General features: G+C 40.9%; 1 protein-coding gene across 4 annotated transcripts in view; it reads right to left on the bottom strand.

Moving 5' to 3' along the window:
* Positions 1-6,495, bottom strand: part of zgc:152904 (uncharacterized protein LOC767777 homolog) — a 230,978-nt gene extending 224,483 nt beyond the window's left edge. For all 4 annotated transcript variants that reach the window (XR_007196386.1, XM_048268709.1, XM_048268711.1 and 1 more), the window contains exon 1: positions 6,025-6,495. Coding sequence is in view for 3 of the 4 variants with exons in the window: in XM_048268709.1 (XP_048124666.1) it covers positions 6,025-6,073 (49 nt within the window). In the remaining variant the exon portion in view is untranslated. The remainder of the gene's footprint in view (positions 1-6,024) is intronic.
* Between the last annotated feature and the right edge of the window lie 6,005 nt (positions 6,496-12,500).

Genomic DNA, 12,500 nt, shown 5'->3' with positions numbered 1-12,500 from the left:
TATCTAGATTGAGACAAAGACCAACTGTCTAGGATTTACCACTCATCTCTGACCCTGTTCCCATAAAATATGTCCACTTGTGGTTTAGTTGCACACAACACATTTTTAAAAAGTGTAAAAACAGTTTCTGTCCAACCTATCTCTCTCATCACTAGGCTATTAATAGAGAGTCTTCCATGTTGTAATCACCTGTTTAGTGGAGGCCATCTGATCTGTCCTCCTCCATCAGGTGAAAGTGGCTTTCTCTCTGCAGATGTTATCACACGTTTTAAACCACAGCTTGAGTTGAAGCAACACAATTGAGTTCTGGAGAGCTTCAAACTAATTTTGATGCAATGCTAACTTACAGTACATTAAGGGGAATGAGTCTTTAACATACACGTCCAGAATGTCTGATGTTGCACTATGTAACGTTGTTGTCACAGGTAGGAGCGTGACCCTTGTTGCTGGTGTTGGGTACCCCCTAAGCGCTAAATAGATAGCCAGTACATTGAAAGTCCCAACTTTCACCTAGGCGGTGGTAGTGTGGTGGCTAGGGAAGTGGGTAGCATGCAGTAGCCAGAAAAAGTTGTAGGGTAAATTTCCAGCGGCCACTGTTGTGCCCTTGAACAAGGCACCAATCCCTGTAATAGTCGATTTCGCTGAAAGTGCCAGCCAAACGAGCAAATGGACATTGACGAAAAGAATAATTCCTACATCATGTTACTTCAAGGCAGCTGTGTGTGGATGATCCTTACTGGCCTCTCTGCGCTGATGGATGTCTTGGTTTTTAAGTTACCTCAGAATCATGTGTTGTGGTACAGTAACAGCTTGCTCGATGGTATTTTAAGCCTCCACCATCGACTTGAAGGCAGCGTTGCTACCGTCGACTTCAAGGCATCTAACCCTAACCTTAACCAAAGATCCTTTATCAACCGTCTCTGCCTTAACCCTAACCCTTGCCTAACCCTAGTGCCTTCCATGCAACGCTGCCTGGAAGACAACGTTGGGGGCTTAAAACACCATTGTGCTAACAGCTCAGCACATAGTGTAACATTGCTATGAACAACCAACTGGAGGTGAACACCAGAGCTATGCTGCTGGTATCATGTGATTTCCCTACATTTTCTACCCTCCTTCTCTGGCCTTCTGTCTCTCCTCATAAACCCCTTTACTGCTCTCTCTCGTTCCCTCTCTTCTTCTCTTTCTCTCTCTCTCTCCATCTCTGAGGTAAATCGATGGAGACTGTTGCTTCTCATTAGTGTCTGCCGGACACTGGTTATTATGAGCGGAGGGCTATAACTCCCACTTTCCCTCTCACTCATAAAGAGGCCCAGTGAAGGCCATGCCACCCCTGCAGGGGCTGGGTGGAGGAGGAGAGGGGGAGGGATGTGGCCATGCGCCTGTTTAATGACCTTCCTGCCATGTACATTTATGTCACCAATGTACTCTTCTTAGACACACCAATGTCTGTGTTGAGAAAGAGAGAGAGAGAGAGAGAGAGATAGTCTAAGCATGTGTGTTTATTGTGTCAGGATATAAAATATGGATGTGAAAATGCTGTTCCAGGCTAATATACAGACCTGGTATGGCATGGCAGAGTGTGATCCATGGAACTGAGTCAGTTCTGGTGCTCATTTAGGCCCATGCTCACTGATGTTACCTCCAGACGTGCTAGATTACCTCCAGACTAATACCAGGAAGTATGTTTGGAACCAGTATTTGCCTCAAACACCTCTTTTGCACAAGCTAGTATTTCACCTAGTATTTCACACTGGGAATGAAATAGATGGATGTGGAGGTATGGCACTGACAATTCAGTGTGTCTCTGTGTGTGTGTGTGTGTGTGTGTGTGTGTGTGTGTGTGTGTGTGTGTGAGAGGGTGGGGGTGGCATGTGTGTCTGGTGTGAGTGTCAAGAGAATCAGTTATGTGATCCAAGACCTAGGCTGAGTAAACACACACACACACACACACACACACACACACACACACACACACACACACACACACACACACTCACACTCACACTCACACACACTCACAGTGCATCATTGACATACACAACCTTGAACCCATCCTGGTTATCTATATTCACAACTAAGTAATTCATGACCGCTCACCCACGCATGCACGCATGCTTACACACACACACACACACACACACAATCAACACTCAAGGCATTATTTTTACAAAGTACAAGTAGGCTATGTTTTATTAAAGCCTGTGCATTTATTATCAGCACTGAATTATTGACACATATATGACAAGAATAAACGTGGCAGAATAATCTATTATCGGTAGAACTTCTCTGTCCTTCTCATCCCCTTCTTTTCATCCTTTATTTAAAGGCATGCAGCCCTGGCTGCCAATCATACCAGCATTGCCTTGAATCAATGTACTTTTGTACTTTGAATCAATGTAATTTTGTACTTTGCTTCATGGACACGCTATAGTAAGGCCACCCAAGCATTGTACAGAATGCAAAAAGCAAGTGAACAGAGTGAAAGAGTTGGTATGGTATGATATATTTATCATAGATAACATACTGATGTGGAGTTATAAATGCTTCTGCATGAATGTGCCTGGCTGAATGAGAGCGATAGAGGACTTCCAGATGCCACCATGCCGCCCACACAGAGAATTGATTTTTTTTTTGTAGCCATCAATTCTGGAGTTGGTTGGGGGGTCGCGATTGAGGCTCAATTTCTGTAAGCGGCTGGGGGTTTATGCATGCATGAAGCCCATTCCAGATCAGTTAATCATATTATACAATCAATTTTATCACAAAGTGAGCTAATGACTCTTTTTGGCCATTCTGATTGTGTTTAGTGGAAGTGAAGAGCTTATAATACTTTAATGGGAATGAGTATGTGTTTGGATGGTGTTTGGATGTTATGTGTGCATGTGTGTAGGGTGAGATTACATTTATTCATTTTTAAGATAAGATAAGAGTGTGTGTGTGTATGGTAAGTTATTTTGCATGCGATTCACCTAACAGTGATACGATGGCTAGCACTAGAACCTGTTACTACATAAGTGATTTCTAAGGGGCATAAATAAAACTTAGGTTGGTATATTAAAACTCTTACAAAGAGGTGAAGCACACACTAACCCGGAGCAGTGAGCTGCCTTGCTACAACGGCGCTCGGGGAGCAGTGAGGGGTGAGGTGCCTTGCTCAAGGGCACTTCAGCCATTCCTACTGGTCGGAGATCGAACCGGCAACCCTCCGGTTACAAGCCTGAAGCCCTAAGCCCTAACCAGTAGGCCACGACTGCCCCTAGGCTGTCCCCTTTCCCCCTTTGGAAATGCATCTAAAACCACTCGCACAATACCTCACCGGAGTCTTTTGATTGGCTCGTACATAATACTCTGACTGCTTCCCTCTAGCGAGCGACACTGAGAACCTCTTCACCCTGCCACATCGGAATGAAACACACAAAAGCCTCAAGGAATCTTTAGCTACAAAAGTGGGCTATTCATGGTAATGCTGCTCTGGTAGAGATGGGACTGCATAAAAAAATGCTTAAAATAAGCCTTGGGATGCCATGGGAGATCGGCAGATTTGCCTAAATGAGTAGCAGTGGTTGTGTGACTGCGTATTGCCTATAGTTGAACTGTACTGAGTGTGTGTGTGTGTTTGCGTGTGTGTGTGTGGGTGTGTGCGTGTGCGTGTGCGTGTGTGTGTATGTGCATACACACATTGTGCATATTACAACTCGAGACAGTTCTACTAGCATGCAACACATTCTAAGGACAAATTATTGGTGCTTTTGTCAAGTTCTAGTCAGGCTTCATGTGGAGATCCATTCTTGTTCTCATCAACATAACACACATAAAGCACAATGGCAACAAAATTGTCTCCAAGCTGTATTCTCTCAGTAATTATCAAAGTTGTGTCGAGCTTTGTGAGACTACAGGAGAAGACATTACCAGGGAATTGTGATTCCCAGACATATGGACAAGCTAGGTGGATCTACCACCACCTTTCTGTCTTCCTTCACAAGGTGAAACTGCTATCCCTTACCATTCCTGCCTCTCCAAGTTCTTCATTCAAACTAACAAACAACATGTTGATATAGACAAGTTGGAAAGTTATATGGACTAAAACCGTTTTTTCCAATAAAGGGTCAACTTTGGTTCAGTTGTTTCCCTTCCATATGGTTTGTTTCAGATTCATGTTTGCCTCCATTTGTTCTAGCTTTGGAGTAATTGGTAGCTGGTTGTGTGTCTGGGTATAGAAGGATACATGTAGTGTGTACTATGTCTTCTTGTAGAAAGAGGGTCCAGATCTGTCTGAGTAATTCTAGTCTCAATGGATGACAGCTGCATAGCTCTCATTGTATATTCTCTCTCTCTCTCTCTCTCTCTCTCTCTCTTATCACACAGACACACACACACACACAAACCTTAAGACACCTAACCTATGCTCATAATACCATGTTAACCTGCTCTATTTAAGTGGAGATGAAAAGCTGGCCAGTCTGGGCTAATGTTTAATGAATAACTATTACTATACTGCATTATTACTGTACTCCTGGTCAGCCTAAAAGAATATACAGCATGTAATGCATTAAAGTTATGGAGGACGGGGGTCCTCTGCTTTTATGCATAGATAAAGACATCATTCAGGGCAGTCATCCAGGACTTCAAACCATTATATGTTTCTGATGCATAGATAAATAAATAAAAAAATAAGTATTGAACAATCTATGAAAGATCTGACTCCACTGCTATAGGCATAATGACTAACTCCTCTCTCTCTTCTGGTTAAAACGGTAGGTTAATTATTGACTTCAATCAGCACCACTGTCCGAGACTTAAAGTCCAGGTCAGTGGTGTCGTGGTATTCAGTGACTATTCAGAATTCCGTAGGATTCTCTATATATTAGCCTAGTCTTTATGATTGTTTGCTGAAAACTGTAATATTTGTTCAAAATCCTTCGCCTCTGTGAACGGAAGGAGAGGTGTTCATCATGCGCTCTGGGTTCTCCTCGGATAACTGTGAAGCTCTCTACCCCCACCTACTGTTAGCAAGATAAACTAGAGTTAGCGAAAGCATAAATCTATCGTGGCTCTCTTGGGATATCGAGATGCGCTCTCCTCGCCCTCCACTGACAGCAAAGTTGAAAACCGTCTTAGGGGCATGGCGAAAGCGGATGGTAGACGTAAACACGGGATAATCTGCTCCTATAGTCGCGCTTTCTTTGTAAATGACAGACAGCACAAGTGTCAAGTGCTGCCTTTCAAACATGAAAAGGGCAAGAGCTGTACAACCTATGTCACGGTGTGGCATAACAACGATTCTATAATTTGAAGTACCCTACATCCTCACTGATACTTATCACTGACGTTTCTCACTTTCGATCTTTACAGTTCAGGTGAAGGTTGATGCTTGCGGCTCTTGTGAATTTAGAGCTTTAATGGATAATCTAATATGGCATCTATTTTTTTTAGGCTTTAGGAAAACATCCAAGTTAAATCAGCGCGTGTGATTTATTGTGTATATTTCAAACTATGTGACACATCACACTTACACGCAAAAATAGTTTATGTGTGAAATTGCTTAGTAGAAAAATACATAGATAGGCTATGGATTCATTGTATGCTGAAAAACGACTCCTGGTAATCAGTGTTTTGTATAAACTATTCATGAAATACAATAACGACTGATTATCCATAGTTTCTCCTCATATTGTCACAGAAATAGCTGTACTAATGCAACCCATATGATATCTACCTCACTGATGTATGTAGCCTATGCCTAATTATGACCACGCAATAATGCTGCTTTTAAGGGCATCGGATACCCGCACCATACCCACATGCCAACTGAGATGTGCCTTTAGCGAAACTGCATTTCTTTGCAAAAGGACGTGCGTGAACTGCAAAACACTACCGGTCGCACAGTTCTCTGTTTTAATCTTCCCATCCTCTGTGTCCAGTTCCTTCTCTCCATCACCAGTTTCCCAAAACGATAAGATTGAGAGGAATCCAAATCTTAACTTATCCCATATGGAGCATAAGGTAAGTACTTCTTCTTACCTTGGCTGCCGCAGACCAGCAAACCAAACAGGACGATTTTTGGAATCATTTTTTCAGCAGGCAGAGAGGGGTTGATGGACACCTTTCCGAAACCACTGCGAGTTGAGATATCAGTGCGCTGAGTAGGAAGCCTTGACTCTTCTTCTCTGCGCTCTCTCCCTCTCTTGCTCTTCCTGTGCCTGTAACTGCCGATTGCTCTGACTACTGAACGTTTGCTTGCTCGCTTGCTCGCTCGCTCTTTACTCTTTGTTGCCTGTACTCAACAAACAGCGCGAGTCTCCCGCCTTCACTGCTGCAGCAGTTCCCTGGGGGGGTTGCCAGGTGAGCCTTTACCTTCAAGAAAACATCAACAACCCTCCGTGATTAAAGTAAACTCAGATAATTAATAGCAGTGCTATGTATGTGGCAGTTAGGCTAAATACGTCGCAAATTTGATTATTGAAAAATATCTATAATTGCACGTGCAAAAGTACAATGTATGTCTGCGGAGCTAAGATCTGTTAAAAACGTGTGGCCCACACAGAAGGGATAACGATTGTCATAACACTGAGGTGTGGAGCCCACACAAATACACACACGCACACACACGGACTCTCTCTCTCTCTCTCTCTCTCTCACTCACTCACACACACACACACACACTCTCTCTCTCTCTCTCTCTCTCTCTCACTCACACACACACACACACACACACCTGCTTAATTGAAAAACCTAGTGGGGGTTAAGAGAGCTCAAAGACTTCACAGTAAGGTTAATTGTTTGGTTTCTCATTGTTCACTAACAAGGCCATTTTTATTTTTTTCTATTGTGCGTCCAATTATACTGGCACTGATAACATAACCCCAGGGAAAATGTCTATATCTGATAAAGCCCCATCATGTTGTAAAGTTGAAATACTTTTCTCTTTTAGCTTGACAAAATAGCAAAACATGTAGACTTCAAGTTTCTTCAAGTAATTCTGTAACATATTTGTGTAACAGACTGGTCATAGGACAAGTCAACTTTGAAGACATACATCCTTTAATAACCACATTACTAAGAGGAATTAACTTAGTACTGTCATCCCACCACAATCCTAATGAACACTGCTACCCCTGCAAGGTCTTGCTAACACTGTATAAAGAAAAGAGAACATGAAATGAACATTAGTGCACTATACATGCAATGCATGCTCCAATGTTTTCTCAGTTAGAAATGAATGAAATCAGATTAGTAAACAGAATGTGTCCTTGGAACATTGGATGAATAATTGCTGATAATGGGCAGAGGCGGACAGAGTACAAAGCTTCATTACTTGAGTAAAAGTACAGATACCCTTTGCAAATTTTACTCAAGTACAAGTAAAAGTACAACAGTCAGATGTCTACTTAAGTAAAAGTACTGAAGTACTTGTTTTTAAAAGTACACGAGTATCAAGAGTACATTTTCTAAATATTGCATTACTACTGCCACAGTGCTTTGCCTCTCAAATGTACTTGAGTAAAGTCATGAGTACTCCCCAAAAATGATACTCGAGTAAAGTACAGATCCCTCAGAATTGTACTCAAGTACTGTACTCAAGTAAATGTACTCCGTTACTGTCCGGCTCTGATAATGGGCAATGTAGATATTGCATTAAAGATCAGCCATTTCTTTCTAGTACAGTGGAGAACCCTTTTGCAATTATGCAAGCACATAATGTAATCTGAAAACTGCTGCCCTAATAAAAAAAAAAAAACAATACAACTGATCTCATCTGGTATTCTATATTCTATGGAGTGGAATGGAAATGTCTGAGTGACCCCAAACTTTTGACTGGTAGTATGGTGATGGTGAGCATCAGTACTGCAGAACAAGCTGTTTTCTCCTGGAAGCTTAGGCTTGTTTACCAGACTCTCCTTCCTCGGAATTCCGTGTGCAGTTTTATTAACCTCTGCTATGTTCGTGTTTTCTTGCTGTTCACTGCAATTTCTCTGATTGCCAGTCCTGTTTAGTGAGCAGAGACATGTCAAAGGCCAATCCTCCAAGCGCTTGTCTAGAGCTCTCCGAATGAAAGAGAGCAAGAGACAGACAGAAGGGAAAGGAAAAACACAGAGAAGGGAAAAAAAGTTGGCACATCCCATGAGAATGCAGTGTTAACACTCGTGAAGAGGAATCTGACAACATTTCTCGATCCAATCTGCTGTCTTGTGGGGGAGAGGCACACACACACACACACACACACACACACACACACACACACACACACACACTTGCAGAGTCACTTCCTCAATGCTTTTGCCACAACTTGGTCTCCTAGGCAACACCCACTTTTCCCCAACCCATACCCTAGTCGAAGTGAAATCCCAACTCCCACACCAACCCAAATTGGCCTTTTGAATGAGTCAATAAATGTTATTGCCTCTGTCTCTTTGACTCTGCCAGTCTTTTGACTGTGTAACTCTAGAACAGGCTGTTTTTTCTGAATTAAAAATATTCAAAACTTTTTTATATCTGCCTGTTTTCAGCCTTTTTTTATTACTTTGTCCCTTGTGCATTACATACTTTTCCTGCTCGATCATTTTCAACATGTCAATCCCATAATAGTGACACTATATCTGACAACAATATTCTATTATATGTTCATCATGATTTATTTCATGATTTGTATCGTCTAGTTTTAGGCATTTATAGTTAATCCAGTTAGTGGTGCTGTTTACTAATTGCTTTAAGAAGTGCACTTACAGTTTTGAAAATGATCAGGATGATTGGAAATGTACCACAGCACCTGAGATAAACTGTAAAAACTACAGTATAGAGAGTGAAATGATTCTGCTGATTTTCTTTTCAGAAACCACAGGCTGCCAATTTTCTCCTGATTGTGATTCACATTGTTGTGCCACCAGTTGAAATCAATAAAAACGAAAAATAACACATTGCACTGTACATGGTCCAGTGTGTGTGTCTGTGTGTATGTGTGTGTGTGTGTGTGGGGGGGTGCATGTTGAAATGAATAATCAAATAGGCAGAATCCCAAATAATTGGATGAAAGATTTTTTAATAGGCTCAGTTGTTGTCTAGACCCTCCACTGATATGTGCAGCCTATTACACTTGTGTCTACAGAGTCCAATATAGAGTCAGACACGTGGGGCACATTATACCGAATAGCTGGAGGTCACAGCCCAAAAGCTCAAATGACATCATGCCTTGGACAGCCTTGATGTTTGTGATTGCAGCAGTGACACATTCTGAGGACTGTCAGCACAACCTCACCATCTATCTCCAGACCAGGAGGCTCATACAGGCACGTGGTGTTTGATTCCACATCTACTGGAATGATGCCATCCAGGGGCAGTTTCTCATACGGGCAAAATGGGCAGCCGGCAGCCCAGGGCGGCATCTTCCCGGGGCGACATGAGCGCTCACAATTTTAGTTTAAATTATTTTAGCTTTCATTTGCACATTAGGACCGCCACTTATGCCATCTCTGCCAGTGGTGGTGTAGCAACAAAAGGAACATTCTAGAAGTTTAGCATAGGGAGACTGGAGGAAGGAAGGAGGGAGGTGGAGCCATTTTAAGCTCTTGCTTCCGTCTTTTCTTTTTTTCCACCTTTCTCTACTTTAATCTAAATATAAGGGTAGCAGCTAAAACTGTGTCAGACTGTTCCCTGAGCTGTAAAAAAGCAAGGCCCAACCAGCCATCTAGCGATGCGGACAGCAGCTAAACAGTAATGTGTTGAGGAAGATAAGAGCTTGCCTGTGCATTTGTGCATGCGCTAATCCACCAAAGCAATAGAACAGTCAAAGCCGTTTTACATCTAAAATAAATAAAGAAACACAACACATATAGGTAAATTAATGATGCAGCATGCAGCATTAACTGCATAGAATAAAACCTCTCAAAACTTGACAAGACATCACAGTATTGTAAACAAAGTCTTACACTTTGAATTTCATGTGCATACACACACACACATACACACACACACACACACACACACACACATACACACACACCCCACAACACTTGCTCAGATCTTTTGTTCATGTAAAAAATATGCCTTTAAAAAAATCCTCTAAGAACCACCACCACCAGAAGATCCATTAGGGTAGAAAACATATATTCATATATACTGTATATATACTGATCTATTTAAGGGAAAACACAATTTTGTTAATCCACCAATGTCATTAGTCTAATCTAGTCTCCTTTATACAGAAATAATAAAATGTTTTTGCACTTACAGTTCACGTTTATAAATCAAACATTAAATCACAAAACAACAGGTTTATTCTACACCTCCAAATGGTGATACTGTGCATTCACAGCTCAATTACAGCAAGTAAAAAATAAACATTGACAAGGAAGTGAATATTAAAGTGTCTGTGCCTGTGTTCTGGGGATTGAAGCAACAACACTTCTAAAGCTGAGAGATGCTATAATGATCTCTAACTCTAACACATTTTAAAAAGTCATACACTAATTGGTGCTAAACAGGTTGTACATACTGTAGGTTACTGAACAGTACATGCCTTGTGCTATTGGCTGAGGACTTTCCACAAACAACTTTGCCAATGTAGTAATATAACACATCAGGGTGCACCACATCCACATGATCTATACTTTGTCTTTGAAATTATACTTTGTGTTGTTTTTGAAATCAGCCCATAACACCTTTTATGTACCAGACTGCTGGAGAGAGACAGTTTGAAGACGAAAATTAGGAAACCAATTTTAGTTGGCTGAAACTTTGTGATAATAGAAATTGTAAAACAAATATATTTGTTTAGCTGTGAAACACACACCCACATACAGACTCAGTATGTTATTTGATGAATATTCACACAAGTAGAAGTAATTGTATCCACCAAGTTCATTATCAGGGAAAATCATCACACTTTCTCCAAATAAATGCCCGTGACCCTGAGGCCATCTCAAGTCATTGTGCAATTAGAATGAGAGAGCAGAGACACTAAAATAGAGTGAAAAGTGTTGATCACTGAATATAGCTTACAGATATTGGTAACACTTTATTTTAATGTGTCGCTGTTACAGTGTACCTACCTAATTAGGTACAGTGGTACAACCTGTGTAACAACATGTACTATCAGGTACTATCATTGTACTTGCATTGTGTATTTGTGGGTACCTACATATAGTTGTTACATTGTAATACTGAGTGCTTTTACAAAACTTTGCCAATTTGCCTAAATTTTCATCAGAGGCAAAGAGCTGACCGGAGACCTGCTGGATGGGGTAAATCTGGTCATGATAGATTTGATATACAAAGCATTCTTAGCTCCAGTCAAGGCCTCATTGTCTTCAGTACATGTAACAGCTGTGCTGCTACAACCTTGTTACTCTTTGATACAGTGGAATAAACCTATTAAGTGTACCAGTTAATTACTTACATGTACACATGACATGTATGTTATGTCTTCGATGTCTTGGAACAGGTCTACTAATTCACTACATAGTACATATATCAACTGTGTTGGTACACACTTATTGCTCTTTGATACAGTGGCATAAACCCATTAAAATGAAGTGTACCAGTTAAGTACTTACAATTACATATTACATGTATGTTGTGTCATTGGTGTCTTGGAACATGTCTGCCATTGCCCTACATACTGTAGTACATGTATCAACTGTGTTGGTACACATTTATTACTCTTTTGATACAGTGGAATAAACCCATTAAAATAAAATGTACCAGTTAAGTACTTACTGTACATCTACATATATACATCCTGTCAATGATGTTATGCATCCTGTAATTGATGTGTTGAAACGTGTCTGCTGTTACACCACACAGTACATGTGAATTAGTAGACCTGTTCCAAGACAAGACCTGTTCCAGTTAATTCCACTGTATCAAAGAGTAACAAGGTTGTAGCAGCACAGCTGTTACATGTACACTGAAGACAATGAGGCCTTGACTGGAGCTAAGCATGCTTTGTATATCAAATCTATCATTAGCTATTGAATATATGTTCTGAGGTGAAATATGACGGGCATGTGATATAATGCTAACATGTGTGCTGTTTTGATATGTTGGACAAAATGGGACAATATCTTTGTTTTCCAGACTTGTCTGTCTGGACAATATTTGGATGTCTGTAATAAAACAAAATATCTGGATCACTACATTACAGATCAGATCTCTGATATGTAGATAATGTTGCATATTATATGCCCAAGATAACATGTGGGTAAGGAAATTCCACATGGGCTGTACATGGGCCTTGACCTGTCACAGGTCAGCACCTTTAAGGCGTTATTGAAAAGTGTGATGTACACATTTATTTGTCTCCCAGACTAACATTGTTATCCTGCTGTCAAATCCTAGGTTTAGTGTCATACCGTACCAGTCACCCCTGTGGAAATGTTGGTATATGTGCATTTTATAAAAAGGTGCAATACTTTTTAAAATGTATATTCATGAATTTGCAAAAAAAAGAGGAGTAAGCAAGTAAGAGGGCCATTGAGTTTTTTGCAGGGATCATGCAGGAA

This window comes from Alosa alosa, chromosome 17 (assembly GCF_017589495.1).
Source record: "Alosa alosa isolate M-15738 ecotype Scorff River chromosome 17, AALO_Geno_1.1, whole genome shotgun sequence".
In the NCBI taxonomy this organism is placed as follows: domain Eukaryota; kingdom Metazoa; phylum Chordata; class Actinopteri; order Clupeiformes; family Clupeidae; genus Alosa; species Alosa alosa.
This window is presented reverse-complemented; position numbering and strand designations above follow the sequence as displayed.